We start from the raw sequence: 24,998 nt of genomic DNA on the forward strand, positions 1-24,998 counted from the left end.
TGGAAAAAAGTCCATCAGTTTTAGAATATTACTAGACTGTCTCCTGACAAAATACTTAAAGATGGGTGCTACTTACACACTGTCTCCTTGAAAGGAGTCTTTCACTGTCTTTTTTTGTGACTTACAGGGCTGGTTTCTGCACTTATTTGGAACCCTCTGGAGTCACACCGTTTTTATGAAGAGGAAATAAACTTATCAGTGATGCTAGTCCAAGCCAAGAACTCACCCCAGAAACTTTGTTTCAGGCAGTATTTCAAGCAACAAATGCTCATGCATAGGGGTGTCTGTAGGGGAGTAAAAAATGTCAGGATGGCAGCCACAACCACGTCATTGAAGACCTGTCCGTTTTTACGTGCATCACAGTGCTTGTAACGGACTTCCAGGGTAGAAATGGCAAACTGAAGGAGCTGATGAGAGTGGGAGAATGAAGAGTCGGCAAGTAGACTGGCTCTTTGATAATTCCTCTCCAGACAAGAAGAGGACTTGAGATCGCCCACAAATGCTCCAGACAGTTGCTCCTCATGAGGAGACAGTAAGACAGTGCTCTCCAGCTGGTTAGAGCTCTGGGAGACAAGGGAAAAGCCATCTTGTTGAACCCATAGTCAGTGCCTTCAAAAGGACACTGGGTTTGCATACTTCCTTTTCTAGCCACTTTTGGAATTTGCTTGTTAACTGCTTTTCAGCTATTAGGAACCTTTGGATCAACACGTTTTACAGCACTGGGTGAGTTTCCTTCCATCCTTAATGAAAGAGATTTTAAATACAAGTTTAAAGACTTAATTTTTTTTCTTTTGGAATAAACAGAAAAAGGGTGATTAGAACAGATTTTGGAAAGTTACAAACAGACTAAAGGTCCAGATGGATTTGAAATAAGATTTTGGAATTAATTATAAGAATCCTTCCTGTGGGAAAATGCTTTTGTTTTGAATTCTAAAAAAAAAATTGAATTTTTGAATTTTAAATTTGAATTAAAAAAAACATGATAGGATGAGACTTTGAAGGCTGGACACTAGAGGGCGCCAGAAGGAACTAAAGATTACAATTAAGAACAGTTAAATTTGACTTACTAATACAGAATGGAACAAAATATTTTAACATTTGACATATTGAAGGATATTTTTGGACCCAGAAGTTAATTTTAAGACTATCTGCCTCTATAGATAGACTGTGTTTAAAAGATGTTATGGAAGAGGAACAAATGTCATCGGACAAGACTGATCCTGATCTGAAAGTGGATTTAAAAGTGACAGGCTACAAGAATGATATGGAAAAAAATGCTATCAGCTGATGTCTTAATAATAAAAAGGAATATACAAATAACAAATCAAAAGAGTGACCTGGATAAACTTCCTATACTGGATTTACAAAAGAGGTTTGTTAAAGCTTTGAAGAATTTTGTGAGACAGGACAAAGAAAAAATGAAGAGAAAATTAAGTTCTCTTCTCAAAATTATTTGAAGGGACTAAAGATCAAGATTGTTAAAAGTAAAAGAAAGGAATATAAAGCTGGTTATTTGATCAAGGTTAAAAAAGATACATTATTATCTCTGGTAACCCTTAATGGACTTTTGCTGATCAGGACTGAAATGATGAGGCTTTAAGGATTTGTTTATAAGAGATGGGATATGGGAAGAAGAGATAATCTGTTGTATTTTAAGAGGTGATAAGTTACTACAATTGTTCATATTTGTGATGAAGGGGAAGCAATTTCTTTATATATGTCTTTTCTTTTTTTTCTTTCTATTTTTTCTTTTCTGCACTTTCTATTTTTTTCTTTTCTTTTTTTTTTAGTTAGTATTAGTTTTTATCTTTGTAATTGTATTTTTTAATAAAATTACTATTAAAAAAACTAATTTTGGACAAAATATAAAAAGTAGGTTGAAATGCATATTATTACTGTTATTGGTGAATTTTTCTTCAAACATTTGAGAAAAAGTCAAGACTCCCAACAACAGTGTGTATTGTTTGGATTACAAAGTGTGGTGGATTATATGCTGTCGCTTGATTTAGAAGCTGTACCTACTGAGGCCGATGATTTATTTGACATAAAAAAGAATTTAGGAAGTTATAAAAACTTGGTTAACAGGTCTGAAATGGAGGCAAACTGATTTAGATCCCTCCTCTTGTATGACTGTTACTGATGATTGTTCCTGGTGTTATTCTTTGGTTTTAATCAGATTATTTTTTATCTTTTTATGATTTTATTCTTGGGTTATTTTGCTTTAATCCTGGTGCTGTATAGTAGAATCGTAGCTGCTCATAGTTGATATTCAACTGGACTGACATAAATATATCATAGTGCATAAATATAACAGAGATACGAAAAAGCTATTGAAGACCAAATTCAATTTTGTTTTAATTGTAGTGACAATATTTTAAAGAAAAAATAGTATTGAATCTGCACATCAAGAACATGGTGAGTTCTCCTGGTGGCTACAGCAAAACAAAAATAGGAAAAATAAATTTGTTCCAGAAGCATAAGAATGGCAAAGGAAGTCTTGGCGTGTTTTACATCAACAATAAACTTGTATTGAATAGGCAACATCTGAGGCATGAGGAAATAAATGTACTAGCAAGCAGAATACACACAGCTTTGTGGTGGTGCAACTTTCATTTGAAAACGGGTAAGACCTCCCAATTAAAATACTGTAGGAAGAGCTCAATTTCCCCCACAGCGTTCCTCCTCCTAAATTCACAATCACACTGAAAGACGAGCCAACGACCCCAACGGCAGAGAGTACCGCTCCGCACCATTAACACCCATTCACATAACTCTTTTTTTAACACCATAATGTAGCTCTACCGAAGTAGAGCCTCAAAAAATTAGTTACAAACTCATAAATGTTCCTCTCCACGGAAATCTTTAGTAAAAGGCGAAAGATTTATACGATCTGAAGAGAAACCAGAGTATGGCACAACGATTGAAGCTCTGCTACAGGGACGCATAGCGACAGTTCAACGGCTGATGGTGAATATCAAACTGAAATGCCAAACGGAATCCCATGAAGGCAGAGTGGACCTTCAACGTTGTCCTGCAAACTATACTAATCAAAAGCTTAATATTAACTCTAAAAGCCCGTAAAACATCTGAACATAAGAAGACTTTCGCGCAATGCATGATGGGTATGCAAATTAAACCACCTTTCTTAACTCTCAGACTTTTTTGTCCCGCACCGTCAGCTTTCACGTGGTGCTTCTGTTCCGTTCCGAAGGAGGATCTTCGCGCGCGTTCAGAGCTCAGGAAATAGTTTATAGGCGGGATGGTACGAGGGGAATTGCTTGCAAAGAGATTATGTTGCTAATGGAAAGAAAAGTATTTTCTTCAAGTCGGACAGTCATTCCAAATCATAACTTCTTTCACTGGAAAACCGTTTAGAAAGTCTGTGCATGGCAATAGCAAATTCCATTTATTTATATTAATTTATATTCAGTCTAATCTTAATAGTTTTTAACGCACAAATAAAAATCCTACCGTTGGAGGATTTTCCAATGAGACTATTGCTTGATTTGTTTCAAATGCATTGTTCTGTTAAAACGAATACCAATCAAAATTTCAGAAACTCAATAGAAGAGCATATGAACCTTGTGTGTATACTTTTGGGGGATTGTAATGGTGCTGTTGGTATAGATGTGGGGAGCAAAGTAGGCAGCTGGGTTTGTTGCAAGGTCTGGTTCCTACGTTAGCATCGGTCCTGTTGTTCCTTGTGAGAATCTGCGTCAGGTTGGGTGGTGGTCTGTATGCAAGTAGGGCCTGCCACCCAGGGTCTGGGAAAGTGCAGTGCCATTGTCCAGTATGAGTTGTTGCTTATTAAGAATATAGAGATATCCACCTGCATCCCCCCGAAATAGAACACGTGTAGACACCACAACAAGAAGATCCATGTTTTTTCAAACATGGCATCAAAAAGCGCATCAGCCCCACAGGAGAGGGAAAGAGAGAGAGAGAAATTAGTAGCCTCGGGGTTACACTATGATCTGCTAAAATGTTTTTAAAGAGGCAAAAGGTTAAGGAACTGAAAAAGTTCCAAGAAGGCTCAACATACTTTATGGGCATGGGCTTCCTTTTGGGAAGGCAGGTTAGGAAAATCATACAAGAAAGCTGAATAAAATGGGATATTAAAAAGATGGCATGGCTGGCTGGCTCCCTGAATAAGAGTACTCCACATTGGAACATCTTTTGCAGACTCAACTTATTTTAAAATTATGATATCAAGGATATCTCTATGAATACAGTGAGTTTTTAATTAAAAGGTTTGGTGCTAACTGTCCAAGTCATTATGTTTATTATTAAATAAGTTCAGTGGCACATTCTTTGCTTAAACCAAAGGCTATTATTTTCCAAACATAATTCTCACAGAGTTGGTTTTAGCAAGATCTACTTTAGCAAGATCTACTCAGGTAGATAGGATGGGGTTACAAGAATTCCAATAGCTGAACTATTTTCAGTTTAGAACCGATATGACCTCGTATGCGTAATGGCAGACGCTTTCTGATTTTCTTTCCAGCAGTCTTCCAATGAACTGGCAAGGAGGTGAAGTCTTTTCATTGATAACAGGGAATTTTACAGATGGTTGTTCACATAATGTTTTCTTGGGTCTCTGTCAGTTTGAGAAGCAACTCTTATGCAAAGGAAGCATATGTTCATCACCATCCATCTTCTGTTTTCTAACGCAAATACTTAATTAACTTTTAACTCAATACTGCAACCACCTATTGGGTACTCATGATCATACATGTTAATAAAAGAAATCTGGAACATACAGATTCTTACAAGCAATATTTCAACTTGATCATAGAACACCTCCATTCTTTTATTTTAATTCTTTGGTCTTTTTTCAAAAATTTTGAGCAGCTGCACATGGTGATTTTTCCTCACCCTTTGGGTGGGGGCATATGCTATCGATTGCACAGTGTTGACTATAAACGGAGTGCTGATATAATATGCATTGCTAATGTCAAAAGCTTCTAACTCCTTGCCACTCTAAAAAAAATCCTATTTGCATCTTCTCTCTCCTGGATTAAACATGCATTTCAATGATTTTATCCTGTGTATGAGGGGGAGTTACTGTTTCCACACTGAAGATAATGCCTGCTGTATCTCCTGTTTCCTAGTTCCTCACTTGCATTTAATTTAACCCAACTAGGGAAAAAATGCAGTTTTAATGGCATGCTATCATCATGGTATTAACTGCCACGCAACTTTCCAAGGATTTGCTAGGATAGTATACTTCACAGGTATAGAATAGCCTTTCCCATAATGATCTAATATCACAGTGAACAGAAGGCTTTTGAGCCTTCTCAACCCATTTGATAATAGTTTCAAAAACAGATCTTGTAACTAACCAATAGTTACTTATCAGAAGGAATGTTTTGCAAACCACCAGACAAATGTACATGAACACAAGTGGAAAATGCATAGACTCTCTGTGGGGTGGAGGGGGTAGAGTAAGGGAGATGCTAGAAATGTATTTTTCCTTTTGTGAAGGAAGGAGTAAGTGCTGCTGTTAATTCATGGAACACCAGAAGCCTGGGAGAGTTCATTCAGGAACTGGCCAATTTGAAACAAACAATGAGCAGTGATTGACTGATATTCTTTACATTCAGATACTGGCTAACTCAGTCTGACAAATGACTGGTTGGTTGATGGATGTAATCTGTTGGCCGATGATATACCTGGAGTCACTCATTGTAGTTACTGAATAAATAAATACATTGTGCTAAGCTTGTATATGCAACTTTTTGATGGCCAGGGCCTCAATACTTTTGAGTTACTGGTAGCCACAATAGCTGGATTTATGATGCAGATTGCATTTTTCCCCTGGTTTGAGGGAAGGAAGTGAGGGGTTATTGTTGCTTTGTTATTGTTATTGTTTTAATTTTGAACTGCTGATTATTTCTCTTTCAATGTTTTAGCATTTCCTACCCCTAGATGGCAGAAAATTATAACACCAAATTTTAACAGTTGTTAGTGGTGGGGACCACACAAACACACAAAAAATAATCTGGTTACCCATCCCTGGGCTAAATCTTGATTTATTGAATGAACTACAATTGGCTAGATTCATATAACACTCCAAACCAGAATCCAGCAACACATAATATACTGAAACACAATTAATGGATAGAACTTATAGAAGTTATAGAAGAAGAGAATTCCAAAAATTGCACTTCAGCTCGCAACAAAAGATATGGCCGTTTAGAATTTATCTCTGCCTTCCTCTCTCTTTTGGCCTTTGGGCTTTAATTTTCATTGCTGCTTTTATGTTTACCCATTTTGCTTATAATTTAAGAGAAAAATGCAGAAAATAAAAAAAAATACTTTCTCATTGTTAACAGGTGAACATGTTACATGAATCATCTTACTGTTGCTATAAAACAGTAATTAATGCCAGATGTGAGAAAGAGCCATGTTTGCTACCTGATTTTATTTTCTATTGCTTAAATATTCCCTTTTTTCACAGTTCTTCAAGCTGCTGTTCTGTGTTGTTGAAAGCTGTTAAAAAGCTGCACAATTTTAAATTTGCTGTTACTCACCTTGCATGTAGACAGAAACATGAATATAGTCCAATGAATGCCTTTCTTTTCCTACTTCCCAAATCAGTTGCTTCCCAGGAGGTGGGCTTCTGCAGACCTTCTCCTGATATCAGCCTTGCTTACAGAAAGTCCGGTTGCTGAATGCTGCCCACAAATCTGTACCTGTGATAGCATCGAGTATCGAGTCATTTGCTCAAATAAGAATCTAACTAAAGTGCCTTTTAACATTCCTCAGGTGAGTTCATGGGAAGGCATTTATCCAAGATTTCCCCAGGGTGACTTACAATCCGTTAAAATCATAATATATTGGCCATTTTACATGGCCATTTTACACAGAAATTAATAATTTAAGAGGAGGTATACCTTTGAATTGTTTTTTACCCTCAACTTTAGCCTTCTGAGTTGCTTTTTATGATTTCATCTTACCTTTTTAAATTTTGGTGCAAATTTCCAAAAAGAGCATGCATCTAGCCATTTTTTATTAGAGTATTTATTTATTGAAAGGATTTATTGTAGATCAAGGCTGCCTATCTCACTTCTGCAACTCTGGATAGCTAACAATAATTAACAATATAAATTATTATTAATATAATTAATATAATAATAATGGTTTTAATAATCAACCCCCAGATTAAAATAACCATGTATAATTAAAATAACCATTATACATGGTTTACATTATTATAAATAAAGTTTATGCTAAAGGGTAGTTCTTTTCTTTGCAACAGGCCAGCTACTCAATTACAGTGTACCTCGGTTCACTAACTTAATTCGTTCCGTGACTCTGGTTACGACCCAAATTGGTCGCGACCCGAATCAAATTTTCCCATAAGGTTCAATGTAAATACGGTTAATCCGTTCTGAACCATATGTATTTTTTTTAAAAAACCACAAAAATATGACACAAAATACAGTACGAAGAGAGAGAACGCTAACCTTGCTCGACGTGACTTCTGGCGTGGAGGACAGGAAGGCGGGTGGGGAGGCAGTTATTGCTTGGAGGGAGAGTCCCCCTCCCTACAGGAAGCTACGACCACGTGTCACGGGAGGGAAAATGGCCACGGATCCTGTTTGTCACCCGATCTGGCGTTCGCGAATGGAAGCAAAATTTTGCGAATGGTGCTGTTCGTGACCCGAACTGGTCGTGAACAGAAGCGTTCGTGACCCGAGGTACCACTGTATGTATTTATTCAAAATATCTAAAAAGTACAAAGGGCAAGAAGCCTGGCAGATCCTAGGGCTATTCTGTAGGCATATTGGTGTCTACAGGTATCAAGCTGCTTGCCTTTGCTCAATGATGTACCAATCAATTCATTTTTTCGACTTTCTCCCTGCAACATGTTGCTGTGATGCTTGTTGCCTTAAACTTCACTGCTCAGCTTAGAATGGATTCCTTTTGTGTAAAACCTCCATGAAGCCACTGAAGCCTCTAATCTTGCTTCCTTAACCTGGTGCAAAGGCCATGGTGAGGTGGAAAATCTCAACACATTAGGAAGGCACCACACTGGGGACAATTATTTAACCCAATTTGCAACTGATTTGTATCAGCTGGTTTGTCTGTTTCCAAAATCTATTAAATATTTGATAAAAAAAAATAATTGTAATATCTAGCAACTATTTAGCAACAAAGATTACAAAGAGTTTCAAAAATTATCTGATGGACAATCTAGATGTGTGACATGTAATTTCCTGATTTTCTATTAAAACTAAAACTTTGAGGAACTACTACGATGGGCCAAAGGCAATGTTCTTCCAGTGAACAGAGAGCTATTAACTGAGAGTAGAACTAATATTTCTTTTATTAAATCTACAGATTACTAAAAAGTTGGTTCTTCAGGATAATGAAATCACAGTGATTCCTTTAGGAACCTTTCTGTCCATTCCATACCTCACTCACTTGAAATTTCAGAGATGCAAGATAAAAAGCATTGAGGAAGGGGCTTTCAGGGGATTAGGACAGTTAGTCTATCTTAATCTGGCTTCCAACTATATAGCCTTCATCTATCAAGAATCCTTAGATGGCATCTTCCCTCTGTCACCTTATTTTAGAAAATAATCATATTGAAGAAATAAAGCCAGAAGTTTTTGGACAACTTGGATTCCTTAGTTTATTGAATTTGGCCAAGAACTCCCTGGTTTACTTGCCAGATATGGTTTTCCAGGGTCTTCAGATGATCAGGTGGATCAATTTGTCCCATAATTCACTTAATGTGTTTGCCAACAAAGCTTTTGGTGGATTACCAACACTCAGAAAGCTAAGTCTACATCATAATCATGAATTGCAGTTCTTTCCCACTGAGGCACTGTCTAGACTATCTGGCATAAACCAACTGGATTTAGGACTCAATCCCATCACTTACATTGGTGAGGAGGCCATTGGAATGGCTTATCTCAAACAGCTTTACTTGGACAACATGGCCCTTCAGGAGCCCCTTACTCCATACACTTGACTTGCACAACAACCAGCTGTTGGTGCTGCAGCCCCTGAGAGAAATGGTCCATCTTAAAAAAATAAACTTGACAACCCTCTGCTTTGTACTTGTCACAAGTGTCCCCTCAAAGAGTGGGCTGACAAGCCAAAAATACAACATTTACATAGTATGTGCTGGTCCTCTTGCCTTCAGGGGAGAGCACTTGGAATCCTTGCAGGCAACAGGTATGAAATGTAAACATCAGACTTTGGAAGGGGAGCTGCCTCCGACAATGGTCAGCAGAAAACCAGAGGAGGGTGCTATAAAATGCCCTAAAGAATGTACCTGTTCATTAGATTACCAGCATGGAAAGTGTGATAACAAAGATCTCTTGAGTATTCCCAAAGGATTTTCTAGCAACACTCAACTTCTGGACTTACAATGAGTTCCATTCCATACCAGATGGTTCCTTCCTTGGCTTAAAAAACCTGACCTCGTTTCACCTGCAGAACTATAAGATTAAAGGGCTGCAGCCTGGTGCTTTCCAGGACCTAAAAACACTAATCTATCTTTATCTGTCTAATAATGATATATGTTCCATTGATGCTGATGTTTTCAGAGACATCACCCAACTTGCTTATCTTTTCTGGATCACAACAAATTCACTCAAATGCCCAAGGATGCCTTCAGCTACTTGCCCTCTTTGCCTTCCACTTGTAACACAATTCAATCAGTCAGCTGTCAGATAATGCTCTGGCTGGGATGAAGAAACTACACTGTCTTAACAGGAAATCATATTATACACCTGTCTCCTAGGGCTGTGAGACAGGCCAAAATGCTAGAGAAACTGCATCTAGATGAGAATTCTTTGCACGAAATTCTCACCAAGGCCCTTAGAGGCCTCCCTATACTCAATGAACTGAAATTGTCTAAGAATCCTATAAAATACTTTGGGAATGGTGCCTTCCAATTGCAAGATCCCTGCAGCACCTGTATCTGGATAACATAGGCCTTGAACAAGTAAGTTAGAGATTGGGGAGCTGGAGAGTAAAGTTGGTCTTCCATTGCCATAATCATCACAAGAATATTTCCTTGCAGCTATAGGAATAGTGTAATGTTTTATTTAATGTTATGTATTAATTTAAAAACTCAGATTATTCAAATTATTTTATGTGGTATTGATAATTAGCCATTAGACCGTAATTTCTCCAAAGTACAACTTCACCAATATGGGGGTAAAATACAAAAAAGGGATACATTTAATTAGAACTTCCTGTATAGGAATACAGGAAGTTAAACAATCAGCCTACAGTACAGAAATTGGCAATATTTCGTGGAGTTTCAGATTAGAGTATTTTCCTTATCTGGAGATTGCATGGAACGATCCTATTCACTGGATCTTGAAAGCTGCTGTTATATTTGTAATAGTTATAGGATGAAAAATACTCAGTGAGTTTGCCATTTCCAAATGTGCTGTAGAACAAAGGAAAGATGTCGACCCTTTGAAAGACCTTTTTACTATGCAGCTGATAATGAATCATCACCTCTGCTTTGTATGTGAAAAGTTACACATTCAATTCTTTGCATTTCCATCCATCTTGCTGCTGGTCATCTGCCTCTTTCCTCCCACACTTCCCAGCATTATAGACTTCTCAGAACACTAGGATTTTGCATAATGTATCCAAAATAACAGTAATTTGAGCCTGGTCATTTGTGCTTTGAGTAAGACCTCTGGATTGATGTGTTTATTGTCTTGGCTATTCATGGTATTCTCAGGAGTCTTCTCGAGCATCAAACTTCAAAGCATCAATACTTTTTCTGACTTGCTTCTTCAAAGTCCATTTTTGCTTCCGCTGAGTATCACAGGGAAAACCATTACCTGCATGATTCTGATATTTGAAGATATAGACACTAAATGGCATCTGAGTATCTTTTCCAAGGACTTCGGTGCTATTCTACCAAATGCTAATCTGTAGCATCTTTCTTGTCTGCTGGTTCCTTTCTTATTAATAGCTGATCCTAAAAATCAAATGCTATCCACACTTCAAATGTTAAATTGTTCATTCTAAATGTGGCTTAGAATTCAAAAGCTGGCTTGCTGTACTGGTTCTCATTAGTTTGGTCTTCTTTATATTTAAACTTAGTCCCATTTTTCACTGTGCTCCTTGACTTTAATTACTAGAGCTTGCAGATCATTTGAATTTCCAGCTATCAGAGTAGTGTCATCAGTATAGTACAGATCACTGAAGTTTCTTCCTCCACTTTTAAAACCACGCTCATCTTCTTCCAATCCAGCTTCCCTCAATATAGATTCAGCATATAGACTGAAAAAATAAGGGGAGGGTATACAGCCTTGACTCACTCTTGTCATGTTTTTCTAGTAGTGGCCATCTCTCTGTCTTGATTTATAATCCAAAAAATAAGAACCCCCCCCCAGCTTTAACTATTTTATCGCGCTTTTTTGTGGCTCTTGAATCTCACACTTTCATGATGATCCCTTAAAGCCTCATGCTTCTACTCTTATATAGTCTCTGTACTTTTACAATGATCCTTATCCTTTTTTGTTTAAGAAAGTCCACCAGTCATTTTCCTTGGTGTGCCTAAACAAAACATTTTTCTATGAAGGTATGTGCTGTTTATTTAATTATTTCCCAGGAATTTAAAATAAAGTCCAGAAAATTCCCCTGGACCCTTTATCCATTTAAAATGTGTGTAATCCAAATTTTTACTATGCTTTTTGCTACAAGTTGATTTTTATAATTTTCCTCTTCTTTTTCTGTTAAACATGCTATGAGCTGTAGGAACACTGAGGGGTGGTCCAATTGAAATGCCACTCTGAAGATCTCTTTAGCATTTAATTAATTGTAATCCAAAGTGACTTAGAAAGTGGGGTTTAGATGGACCCAGTGTCCTTTAACAGGGTCCGCTGAGGCTACAAGTGTGATCTTCCTTCCTCAGGTCCCGGCGCTCTGCAGGTTTCCTCAGGTGGAGCAGCTATCCAGAGCACATATGGGCAATCTCTTCAGCTTCTCCTTTCTCTGGAGAAGCTCTGCAAAACCTGGTGCCTTGCCTGATCGCGATTCCAGCCTTGCCTGATCGTGATTCCAGCCTTGGCATCATTTCCATGCTTTCAGAGACACATCAATCCGCCATTTTCCCCATCCGGAAATCAGGTCCCTTGTATCTGACTGTTGCCTTGGTAACAGCTCTTCTTCCTTTCCTTCAAGACCATTCCCTCTGCCCTCTACAGCAATTCACAAAATAAAAAAACAACATAAAAACAAAAGATGCAATAAAGATACAATAAAATTATTCCAAAAAGAAGTACAAAATAGTTACAAGATGGCTTTCCAGACAAAAATATCAATGCACATAGTGACTTATTTTTGGTATTTTTTGGCTTTCTCAGTTATCCAGCACACAACAGCAATAATGTGTCTCATTTCTTAATCTTTTCCAAGGTCAGCTTGAACACTAACATCTCCCTTTTGATGTAGGGCTCTAATCTCCATTGGATGATCCTAAACATAGTTTGGTAGCATGTGAAATTAAGGATATTGTATGATAGTGTGCACACTTTGGTAAGTCTCCTTTCTTTGGTATTGTAAACTGATCTTTTCCAATACATTGGCCACTGTATCATTCTCCAGATTTGCTGGCACAGTACAATTAGAATCTTTACTGATTCTTTTTCTGTTGCTTCCCATATTTCTGTAGACATTCCATCAGTTCCTGTAGCCTTCTGACTTGGCAATGATCGGAGTGCTAATCTAACTTCATCTTCTAGTTCTAAAGATTCCTGTAAGTAGGAAATATCTTCTAGGGTGTCTTGGATATATACATCTCCACTCTACAGAATTTCAGTATATTCCTTCCATCTTTGTTTGAGCTTTTCTGAGTTAGTTATTATCTGTTAATTTGCATTCTTTAGCATACCAGAGGGTTCAAACATCCTTCTGACCTTTTGGAAAACTTTCCTTGTTTTTTTGTGTGTTTCCATTTTCGATGTCTTTACAGATATTGTTGCAATACTCCCTCTTGTCTCTTTTAACAATTCTCTGAAACTCTTAAGTTCCTTTCTGAGGTTTTTATTTTTCTTGGCTTTGGCTTTTTTAAATCTTCTTGGCAATTTTCACCATTTGTACTGACATCCAGTTTGCTTTCTTCTGTTTCTTCATCTTGGCCACATTCATCTTTAACAATTTTAATTTAATTCCATAGTCCCTCTGGTTCTCTATCAATGAGGTTCAGGACTTCAAACCTATTCCCCATGTTCTCCCTGAAAATGGTGGGTATATGCTTAATACCATATTGTGGAAATCAGTTGGTTGCTTTTTCTGATTTAGCTTAACTTGGAATTTGCACATGAGTAGTTTGTGATGTGTTCTACAGTCAGCTCCTAGCCACTTGTTTCTTATAACTGAGCTTTTGCACTTCCTTGTACCAATAATATAGTCAATTTTGTGTATTCCATCTGGTAATGTCCATATATATAGGCATAATTTTTATTGTTGGAAGACTGTTAGCAATTAAGAAATCATTGAATTAGTAGAAATTGATAAGTCCTACTTCATTTTTGTTTCCTAGCCCATGCAGTCCAACTACATTTTTCTTATTATTATTTCCAACTTTGGCATTTGTCCCCAGCCATAAGCAGCACATCTTGCTTGCATGTTCCATCGAACCTGACCATAACTTTTGTCAACCTCCTCTTCTTCTGTATCAATGGTTGGAGCATAAATGTTGATAATCGTCATATTAAAGAGTTGTCCACAAAGTCTAATTGATATTATTCAGTCACTGACTGCATTGTACCCAAGTACTGTCCTTCTATATCTTTCCTGACTATGAAAGCAACACTGCTGCTGCTTTATTTTCATGAACTGAGTAGCATCAGTCAGAAGATCATACTGTCTACTACCATGTCCAATTTCAGTCCATGTCAATTCACTGATGCCTAAGTTGTCAATGTATAGTTGATTCATCTTCCACTCTGTTGAGCCTTCCCATATTAATGCTTCTTACTTTCCATATTTCCACTGTAATTCTGAATTTCCAGCTTCAGATTTTCTTTTCCTGCGTGACAACATCAGCAACTAGGTTAGAATTAGAAGTGCAGCCAGCCTAGTAATAATCAGAAAAGGAGAAAATACAATATTAATTCTTCCATTCCAAAGAAATTGCATCAAAATGTGAAATGCTGTCTTTCACAGTTCTTACAATTACTGGCCTGTAGTTTTTTTTGGATTGTTGGCTACACTTTGAGACAGACAGGATTCCATAGGGCCAGGATATAAACTAAATTTAAATTAATTAAAGATTATTATCAATATGTGTATTTAATAATTTCCTTCTGATATTCTAATATTACAAATTACAACTGAGCATCAACCTTTGGACAAACTGAGGTAGCTGCATCCAAGAATCTGGAGACTGCATGCAGACTTTGAGGTATACTTACGATATAGGCTAAATATAGTCAGGTCTGTTAAATGTTTTCTCTTCTCCTCCAAGCTTAAGTTTTGTTTAAGTACACAAGAAACTGTTGACTGTTTTGGAGACTAGGAATAGACTAATTTTCTTACAATTATTGGAAGCATGCAATGGGTCAGTAATATGGTTGGGATAACTATAAATTATTTCTGCCGATCTTGAAGTTATCATTGCCAACTTGTGTTGGCAGATTTCTTCTGGTGCCTTTACTGGCTTGGGTCCAAACATCAATAGCCTGAACCTGGAGGAAAACAGAATACACAATTTACCTAATTTACATTGTTTCACTGCTCTGGAGGTAATCAACTTGAATGATGTCCCTTTCTCCTGTGACTGTTGACTTCTCCCATTACACAAGGCATTAATTCCCAGTATTCTGCACAGGGTTCTAAAAGAGCAAATTTGTCCCTTTTCTTATAGGCTGGAATAAGGAAAATATATTAATGTCCACCTATTAGCACTTGTATACTGAATCAGCTAAATGATAATATATATTATTCAAAACTGTATGACAAAAATCACACAAGTGCCTGATGATCAGCCCTCTGTTAAATGGTTAGATTATTTCTCTGGAATCAATCACTTTTTAAAAAGTAATGGTGGAGGAGGGCTGCTTCAAAAAACTTGGAAGAACTGGATTTTACACTTGTAGCTGCACATGATTTGAGAATTGTTTTACGGGAATCTTTCCCAACCTAGCCCAAAGTTGTGTTAGCCTGCAACTTTGAGAATTTCATCTAACCATGCTGTTTAGCAATTTGAGGGAGTTGTAGTCCAGATCATCTGGAGGATAATCCTAAATATTATTTTACCTCTAACAACTTGGTTTATCAGGGAGCTGAGAACAATTCAGTGTTAGGACAGGTCATATGGAAATAATCTTGACAGCATCAACTTGTCTTGTTTACATGGAATTTGAGAAGCTGGACAGGGTAAATAGAGAAAAATGACCACCAGTTTGGCCAATACATGGTGCAGAAAAGAATGGCTCCGTGATAAAGAGAGGTGATCAGTTCCTCCTTGAGGTTAGAATATGTACCTGTTTAAAGGGGATGGTTATAAGAATATTGGAAAATCTTTGTAACTGCAGTTCAGTCTCAGATATTAACTTTCTGGTAAGAAATTGAGAAGGGGATGGCCTCCCAGCTCCAGGTACATTTGGATGACACTGCTTGCCTAGACCCATTTCAATTAGGACTTGGGCCAAGCTATGGCACTAAGACTATTTTCCTCATCTTTTTTTTTTTTATAATATTTTATTGAAGTTTTACATATGTAAAAGCTAATACAAAACTAAAACGATGTACAAACAAAAAAGAAAAAAAAGAAATATTAAGAGAGAGACAAAGAAAGAGGAAGGAGGAAGGAGAAAGAAAGACATATAAAAAATGACTTCCTCCTCCCTCCAAACAAGTATAAGCATTTACAGTAACTTAACACCTTCTCTAATATTCAGAAAACCCCCCTCTTTTTCCCATTTCTCATTCCTAAACAATAACCAAATTATAAAAAAATATTCATCAATCAATCTTAATCAGCAAAAGCATTAAGAGTACCAGTGATAATAAACTATATTTTAAGCTTATACAAATAATCTATTTTGCATTTTAACTTATAACTTTTTCTAATAAGTAAAACGTAAAAGATCTATCCCCATAGGCATAAGGAATACCAATAATGGTAACATGTATATTTTAAACTAAGTCAAATAAATCCCTTTTACATCTGTAAATCGTCATCTTATAATCCTGGTCAGAAAAAAAAAGACTCCAATAATTATATACCTTAGAAACTGAATGAGATTGGTGCAGCTATGTTAGTTATTCAGGTTCTCTGGTGACTTTTGATATCATTGTCCATGATTTATTTTTGATTTCTCTGGCTGAGTTTGGATTTGGGGGCACTATTACACAGTCCTTCTTGTTGGGTCATGTCTAGACATGGCATTGGAGGCCACTGTTTGACATCTAGACTGTTGAACTATAGTGACCCATGGGGTTTAGCCTTTTCCCATATGCTATTTAACATCTACATTAACTGGGGCAAAAACTATGGCTAGACCGTTTCAACAGCAGACGTCCTACTGAAAATGCATAATATATTATGAAGACATAAAATATCACTTCTGCAAAGCAAAGCATGTTTTGTTAATCAAATAAATGATACCCAAATTAAAGTAAGCAATAACATCAGATAGCTTCAGTCTTTTTTTATACATGCAACATATGAGATTTTAAAAATATATACCAGGTTCTATTTCTAAGCTTTTTACAAAGCTTTATATAGCTTTATAAAGAACAACATCAAATAAAGCATCATAGGTATAGCTTTAGCGCAGATAATATGTTCATATTTATTCAATATATAGGACTTTATTTTAAAGGAAATGACTGCAGAAAATTCCTTAAATAGTAGTAGTAGTTTGTGCGCAGAGGATCTTGTGAGGTTGAGATCCTTCCTGGCCAAAATAACATTTTGCTGGGAAATTAGGGGTGAATAGAGCAGTTGCAAATGATTTTAGGACCACGAAGGTGGTGCAAGAACTTTGGAAAGATAGGTTAGCAATGCGTATAGAGTTTTTAGTTATTATATCAATTGTTAATTGACAAGCATGAAAGGTATACCACCTTCTGACTCACCAACAGACCCATAAGGAGGAAAATGACAAGGATGTTTTAAAATCCAGTGGTATTGCTCTAGAAATAAACTTTAATACAGGCCATAAAGGTATATTCTAGCTTTCCCCAACTTCATCACCTCCGAATAGGTTGGAATTACATCTTCCCAGATTCACAGCCAGCACAGCCAATGACATCTCACACATTTGGAGAGCTCCCTCTTGAATCCAGAAATTACATTTTAGCCATCAAAGGCTCAGAGTGGAATCTAATGATTGACTTTTTCTGTGTTCAGAAACAATTCTCCCACCCTTGGTATTTCTTAACTTTATTTTAAAGGAAATGACTGCAGAAAATTCCTTAAATAGCAAGGAGGAGGAGAGGATCTTGTTTCTTAACTCTCGACATCTCCAGAGGTTTGGGGAATTCTCTAGAGCAGACTTTAAGTATATGTCAATTTTAATAGGGGAAGGAGAGGAGTAAAATCAAAATGGGCATCAGCCTTGTTGACAATGGATTCTAAAACCAATTTTGAAACAAATGTCATTAGCATAGGTGAATAAAAATGTGAGAAAGCAATGGAATGGTTTTAGCAGCTGTAGAAAGTAGGAGAAACTTCAGTCTTGTAAGCTCCACGGAGATATCTGTGTATTAACACACAATTTTACCTCTGACCTCTGGAGACATAGAGGAGCATGGTTACTTAAAATGAAAACTAACTTGTGGCATATGTAGCACTTCCAGCATGTATCCATATTCCTTCTTTCTTCCTTTCTTTTCTTCAGTTTCTAAGGCTATTCACTCACCAAGTGACTCTAGGCAGCTTGCAAAGGATTAGAAATGTCAACATTACAAAAAACACATTGAAAAAAAATGTTACCTAAATGTTAATTAAGAGATGGCTTTACACAGCCTCCTGGCCCAGTACACTGAGATGATATATGCTGATAAAATGATACTGACTTTCCAGCCTAAAGACAATGGTTTTAAAATGCATACAAAGAGGGAACAAATAGCTGCTAAACAACTGTATCTCTCTGCTAGATTTGCTACAATGATGTTACTGAGAAGCCAAAGTAATGAAACGGCGAAGCCATCTCCAGCAGACTGAGATCTTTTCAGTGTGCAGGTAGCTGTATAGAATGAGGACGCAATGCACAACTTTCTTCAGAAGAAGTCTTGACCAGAGAAGAATTTCTTCCAAATGTTTTATTTATAGATTTTATCAATATATTTCAAAGAAAATACATATACAGCTCCACTATCAAAAAATCTCTTTTTTGTCACCAAAGTTGTTTTATTACATTCTTACTGAGAAGAGAGCAACAATACAAATCTACTACAGACAGTCCCCTACTTGCAAACTTTCATGTTGCGAACTTTCACCTATATGAACAAGATGGACCTGGAAGTCAGAACCAGAAGTCACGAGCAGGCAGGAAAGGGTTAGTTTGTGGTGCACCACAAACTAACCTTTTCCCGCCTTCTCCCACCTTCCGTTTGCATTGGAGGTTTGCATTGGAGTTGAGTTCCCAGAAAGGGTTAGTTTATGCGGTGTGCTCCATTGCTGAGTGAGGCAGGAGAGGAAGTGGTGGCAGAGAACAAGGGAGAGGGGGTGGAGGTCTCCTGCCTTGCCCGGCAATGGAGCATGCCATGCCCCACCGGCTTGTCCTTTCCTCCCTTCTCCTCTGCTACCACCCCCTCTCCTGCCTCACCTGGCGACCCGTTGGCAGCAGAAGATAGGGCTCCTAGGCCCACACCGCTGCCCTGCCTCCTGCCTCCTTTTTAAAAAATGTTTTACTTTTTACTTGGTTGGACTTACAAACAAAATAGCCTCTTGGAACGTAACCTGTTCGCAAGTAGGGGACTGTCTGTATTAATTCCTACTCCAGCAACCAATTTCAACGTCTCTTTCTAGTGATGGCCCATGAGACTGGTAAATGTAGTAGCTTTCTACTTTTTCCTTTGGGGATTTTCCTTTACTGACTTTCTTTTCTCTTTTTTGGTTTGTTGCTATAGTACAAGCAAACTGGGGAAATGAAGTGGAACCTGACAAGATAAACATTAATTGTGCAAGTTTTCGTGTCTAAAGTATTATCCAAATTGGTGTTATACATTAATTTGTACTTCATTCAATTGTAGGATTTTAAAATTCTTTATAGCTATACAAATGATTTGTAAATGGTCCCAGATACTTTTAGAATTTATGCCATTGTTGAGATTCCAAGCTTAAAGATGTAAAGTGATTGCTTTCTTATTTTTCCTCCTTCTACAGGGTGAACTTGTTAAAATAACAATTTCTTGGAACTTCTTGTATATCCAAGCTGCGATGTCACATTTCAAAGAATGTTACTGTAGTATCTTCACATTTTGAATGATAGACATTTAATGTTATCTAGAATCCTTATCAGGTGTAAAGTAATTCCCCCTTGTAGTTTGGGGTCCTTATAGATGTGTGCATGCTTGAACTGTCTTTTGTATAAGATCTATGTAAACTTGAGGCTCTTACTCATGGCTCATCTGGTGGTAAGAGACCAGTGCTCACTGTGTCCTGCTAGCTCTGAAACAATAAAACAATCATTGGAGTCTCTCCAGCTGATACTTCTTGGGAGAGTTTTCTACCACATAAGCCTGCCACTGAATACCTCATCATCAGTGGATCTTCTCCCCAGAGCTAGACATTGTGGACTTTGTGGTCCCTTTCCCAATAATACAAATGTATATTAAATATGCACTGCTGGAAAAAAGCCCTTTCACATCAAGGCACTGAGATCCTCAGCTTTGTTACCCACTTTCCTGCTCTGCCATTTGCTTCGGCAGAAAACCAATAAGCAGAACTCTCTGGGGGTACCACCCCAATACCTTGCTCTGTGAGGTGGTCCACTGTTGGCTGAAATAGCGATGGCTACTGTAGTCAGCCAGGGAAATTCAGTTGACTATAATAGGGAGCCTTTTAAGCAATCTGCCACCCCTCTCAACTTACCATCTGAAACAAGGATCTTATAGGAAACTAATCTGAGTCGTGTGCACTGAGCATTATCACAAAGGAGAATGACATTTCTGGTATGCATGTGAGGTTCAGATACAATTCAATTCCTGCATATTGGTTCCTCTTGTATTTTGTTGACAAAACGGCCAGAAGCAAGAAGATACAACCTAATTCAAATTAAAATGAAGTATAGTGGTTATGGTACATTGTTCTTTGATACCTATTTTTATGCAGGCTCAAACAGTAAATTCCAAAATGCCTTGTAACACTTCATTGCCTCTCCACAGAGTTCTATAATGCAGAAATTCACCCTTACTGCTTGTAGTAGTATTTAGAAAGGCACTGTAGTCCTGCCTTTTTCCATGATGTGATAGAATATATTTTCTAATACTTGTTTCATAGGCTGACTGCATCACATAAAAAACTAGAGTATAATCCGAGCCCCACAAAGAGGCCAGCAAATCACCTTCCTTGATTCCCGAAGTACTGCTGTGCTATTTATGCTGCTTGAACCTCTAGTCCACATCCTCATCTTTTAAGCAGCTAATGAGTACCGGGCTCGCTGTAGCTTCTGCTTTCACGTCCTCATCTTTTAAGCAGGCAATTGCAATAGAGCTTGCTTGGGGTACTGGTTCCTTAACCCCATCCTTTAAGTAGCAAATTGCATCAAGGTTTGTTGCAACTTCAACTTCCATGCTGCCATCCTTAAAACAGCCATCTGCAATAGGGCTTTCTGGGGACTCTGGTTCCATGCCTTCATCCTTTTTGCAGCCAATTGTCATAGGGTTTGCTGGAGCTTCTTGATCCATGTCCTCATCCTTCACCGGGACTGAAAGTTGTGGGACTTCAAGCCCCACCCTTGAATCATCAGGCATTTCTTCTTTCACTTGCACAGCAACAAAGACTAGGAAACACAGAAAAAGGCTACATTCAATTACAGAATAAAAATCTAAGAGGTCTTACATAGCAGCAAAATACCAGTGATAATCTATATTCCTAAAAAGAATAGTTGCTACTCACACATGGATGAGGAAAAAGAAAAGTACAAATCAAATAAAAATATTCCTAGATTCATGTTATCATCATTCCTTCATCAATTTATCCAGAGAAACAAAATTACAGATCATGCTGTGTGACAACTACCCACGTGTTTTCAATATTTTCTTCATAGGTTTATGAAGTTTTTAAAGTAAAAATGGATATTTTCAGATTCTGCATTTTTTCACAATTGTATTTTTGCAGCAGTGCATGTTTCCAAACTGTCTACATATAAGGAAAATCAAGGTAAATATTTAAGGTGAAGGCATTTTGGAGTCATTGTTTCAAGTACTAAAGCTAATGCTAAATCCAATAGTACTTTCAAAGATTACCTAATTCCAAATAATACCTGGCAAGTTTCTTTTTAATGCTTTTCAAATCAAGAAGTGAAAGACTTTCACTAAAGTAATACTTCATCATATTACAATATTTGTGAATTGCAAGTTGCTTGGATACTGAATGCATGCTAATACTCAACCAGCCCCAACATTGTATTGATGTATGCATCAGATTGACTACTAGCTCTTACAAGTTACAGTGCAGAATGGTCCAGTCTCTTCATTTATATCTGAGCTCTATTAGAAAAATGGTGACATGGAGTCTGTAATAACTCCTTTCCAACTGATTATAGTGCCATGGACAGAATCATGGATGCAAACATCATCCAAAGATACCCAGCTTTTCTGCTCTTGCTTTCTAATACTTCATTCCAGTTTCCTAGCTCCTGGTCCCAAGCAAAATAGAGTCAAAATTATGTGAACAACTATGTAGTGCATGCTGCACAACTAAATTAAAGCATACAAATTGAGTACATTAATTGTAGCTCATTTTTGTATGTTGATATGTCACCCACTCCCTTCATAAAACTTGGTGGCTTACCACAATATGTTAAAACATCCATAGCAGCTATTATTCAATGATATATAACAGGTAAACATATAAAAATGACAATAAAAATATTTAAAAGTCTGGTTAATAAATAGTGGCAGATCCTGCATATTTTACTGTTTTAAAACAGCTGTTTTCCTTCTGGAGACTTCGTTTTTTTACTGTATTTTAGTAATGATCTTATTGCATGCTGCCCAAAGTTATAGAGTTGGGTGGCCATAAATAAATGGCTAATAAAAAGGGTTAAAATTGGGCAAGACCAAATTTGGCTTCTTATGCAAGGGCCTTACAATTATCTCCTTTAGGGCAGCAGGGAATTACTCCTTCAAGAAGGAAGAATGAAAGATCTGGTTGACTACTGGCATGTCAGAGTTTTTAGAGGCCCTTATAAACAAAACCAGAAATAGATACAAAAACTGTATCCCTTTGTAGAGGAGATAAACAATGGAATTGACTCAGATAGATGCTATTATATATAAGTAGTCCTTGACTTACAACCATTCATTTAGCAACCATTCAAAGTCAAGACGGCACTGAAAAAAGTGATGTACAACTGGTCCTCACGCTTAACGTCTGTTGCAGCATCCCTGTGGTCACGTGATCATGATTCAGGTGTTTGGCAATTGTCATGCATTTATGACAGTTGCAGTGACCTGTGGTCACATGATACCATTTGTGACCTTCTCAGCTGGTTTCCAACAAGAAAAATCAATGGGGAAGCTGGCAGGGAAGGTTGCAAGTTGCGGTCGCGTGATGTCTTGCTTAATGATTGTGGTGATTTCCTTAACAACTGTGGCAAAAAGGTTGTAAAATTGGGCGTGGTCACATGATGCCTCACTTAATGACTGAACCACTTAACAACTAATTTTCTGGTCCCTACTGTGGTCGTATGTTGAGGACTACCTGTAGAATGATGGATGTTCTAGGTATGCTAGAGCTGAAAGTGATATGAAGCCCGGACCTGTCAAATATCAAATCCAAGTTGACTTGTCCACAAAAAGCTTCCCAAACTGACTGCAGTTATGCTCAGATAGAACAGTGTCTGACAGAGCCATTCAAACTGGATCACCCACCCAACAATCTGAAATAGCTCCTTAGATGGTTCCCAGTAGAAATCAGGGAGAACCAAAATTACTTTTTCCTGATTGCTCTTGTATAAATTTTACAATCATGCTTTTATCCTGCTTCCATTACTCAGACTCACCTCTAGAACTGCATCATAGTTGCTCAAGCTACCTGCCCTTATGCTTCATTACTTGCAACTCTTCCATGGCACATTATGGTCTCCAATATGGGATTTGATGCAGCAATTAGGAGCCACTTTATAAAGCACTTTATCCATTAACAATCAAGTCGCTAATAGGAAAGCCAGATTTGGGCAACTTCTTGTAGAGCTGCCTGAAATCCAACAAGATTCAGGAATGATGCAATCCTGAACTGTACTATTTAGTATGGCCTGAGCATGAATGTTGAAGTCCCCAACATCCAAGGCTTTATAGTCTCTAACCTCCTCACGTCCACTCAGTCAGGGACTCTGCAACAGTTATGCCAAAAGAATCCCTGTCTTCATTTAGAACAAGTTATATATCCTCAAAACCATTAATTCCCAGAGTAGGTGTCTGGAAAAGGAGATGGTATCTTTATAGACTTATCATCACATTCCCTCTTCAGCCAGATGGTCTGCATCATTTGTGTATGACATAAATAGCCATACAGCTATGGATTCTGGCACATCCTGATATTCCTCTGTAACATATACTAGATTGGTTTATTTGAATTTACGGCAATACACATAAAGAAAAAATGTTTGCACGATTGTTTTGTTTCTTGAACATAACAAAATTCATTCCATCTGTAAATATAAAGTGGAGTAGCAACCTTTGCTTCTTGCAGTCTACACAATAAGAAAACTTTCTACATCCCCAGAACAGATAATCTCCCTGTCAAGAAGAATTTAGGGGTACTTTATCTAGAGTGAGTTAAAATGTGTATGTTAGCTATTTTCCTAACACTACACCCTTCCTGCTGAAGTTTGGGAAGTGGAGAAATGAAGTACTACACCTTTTTCCTTACTTTCAGACGGTGGTTTTGATGAAGTCTTGGATTCAGTGTGTGTTGCCTCCTTCATTTTTGAAACAGTTGGTGTTCCCTCCTTTGATTTTGAAGCAGGCAATTTTTTGGTAACTTTTGTTTCTTCCTTTGTTTTTGGAACAATCACTTTCTTAGCTGCCTCCTTGATGGAACGGGTTTTAGCAGTCATCTTTTTTCCTTAGCATATTGAAGAAAAACAGTCATATATCTACCTAACAACTTTGCCAAAGACCTCACACAGCACACTTGTATCAGGGCTGTACAACTGTCAAGGGGGGAGGGGTTACTTACATCAATGTTTTTCCTTTAAAACATCTGCACATAAAAACATAGTTGTTTTTCATGGCTAACTAATCTCCTTTTTGGGGGGGAAATGTGAAGCAAGCAATGTGAAGGGAGCCCCCAACTGCAGCTGAAATGGTGCAGATGAGATATGGGTTGATTACCTCAGACTGTAACAGTCTAAATTCACAATCAGCTGTGAGACAAATGAAGCAGGTGTACTGAGCATGGAAAGGAACCAAGGATTCTTACATATGAACTAATCACACTGATGCAAATCTTACTGAAGGTCATTTTAAAATTATAATTACTAGAAATTGACACATATATTTAATGTATCTACCTGGCCAACTCAACAGAAGCATAAATAGCACAATACTATCAACTGCCTTGGGGATGTCTCTAGACATTTGGGCAGAAGATCTCTCCAAACTAGTTAAAAATACTTTTTCAGTGGGAGCAAAATGAGGCTTCAAGCATGCAAAGTTAGTGGTCCATTACTGAAAAGCAATACTCATCTTTTATACTCATAAGGACCCTGACCCAATCTGGGGCACCTACATCTATAAGAAATAAGGTTCCTACTTCTAGATCTCATTCCCAGCCTACAGGTGTTTTGTATGCTGATGGGGAGGGATAGAGACAAAGAGTAATT

General features: G+C 37.5%; 2 protein-coding genes and 1 non-coding gene across 8 annotated transcripts in view; 1 reads left to right on the plus strand and 2 right to left on the minus strand.

Annotated features, from left to right (window-relative positions):
- The first annotated feature begins 2,412 nt into the window (after nucleotides 1-2,412).
- On the plus strand, nucleotides 2,413-14,867 carry CHADL (chondroadherin like). Its single transcript, XM_025165088.2, is given in 14 exon segments — nucleotides 2,413-2,623; nucleotides 2,867-3,077; nucleotides 6,612-6,768; nucleotides 8,347-8,555; nucleotides 8,557-8,958; nucleotides 8,960-9,051; nucleotides 9,054-9,118; nucleotides 9,120-9,379; nucleotides 9,381-9,586; nucleotides 9,589-9,642; nucleotides 9,645-9,720; nucleotides 9,722-9,903; nucleotides 9,906-9,964; nucleotides 14,628-14,867. Coding segments are annotated over 14 exon segments (2,424 nt in total).
- Nucleotides 2,795-2,910, minus strand: LOC112540358 (U5 spliceosomal RNA). The gene has a single exon (XR_003084444.1). It is a non-coding gene; the product is annotated as a U5 spliceosomal RNA (small nuclear RNA).
- A 3,353-nt stretch (nucleotides 14,868-18,220) lies between the features above and the next one.
- Nucleotides 18,221-24,998, minus strand: part of L3MBTL2 (L3MBTL histone methyl-lysine binding protein 2) — a 39,860-nt gene continuing 33,082 nt past the window's right edge. For 3 of the 6 annotated variants that reach the window (XM_088141006.1, XM_025165077.2, XM_088141008.1), the window contains exons 16-17: nucleotides 24,032-24,238; nucleotides 18,221-20,948 (exon numbers count right to left, since the gene is read on the minus strand). In XM_088141006.1, coding sequence (XP_087997132.1) covers nucleotides 20,560-20,948; nucleotides 24,032-24,238 — 596 coding nt within the window. In that variant the 3' untranslated portion in view covers nucleotides 18,221-20,559. Of the gene's footprint in view, nucleotides 20,949-24,031; nucleotides 24,239-24,998 lie in introns of those variants that run through there. The other 3 variants (XM_088141007.1, XM_007425678.4, XM_088141009.1) reach the window with 3 other exon arrangements.

The sequence above is a fragment of the Python bivittatus genome, unplaced genomic scaffold (genome assembly GCF_059951505.1).
Source record: "Python bivittatus isolate LINGU-HERP-01145 unplaced genomic scaffold, Pbiv_v1 ctg000330_np1212, whole genome shotgun sequence".
Classification (NCBI taxonomy): Eukaryota; Metazoa; Chordata; class Lepidosauria; order Squamata; family Pythonidae; genus Python; species Python bivittatus.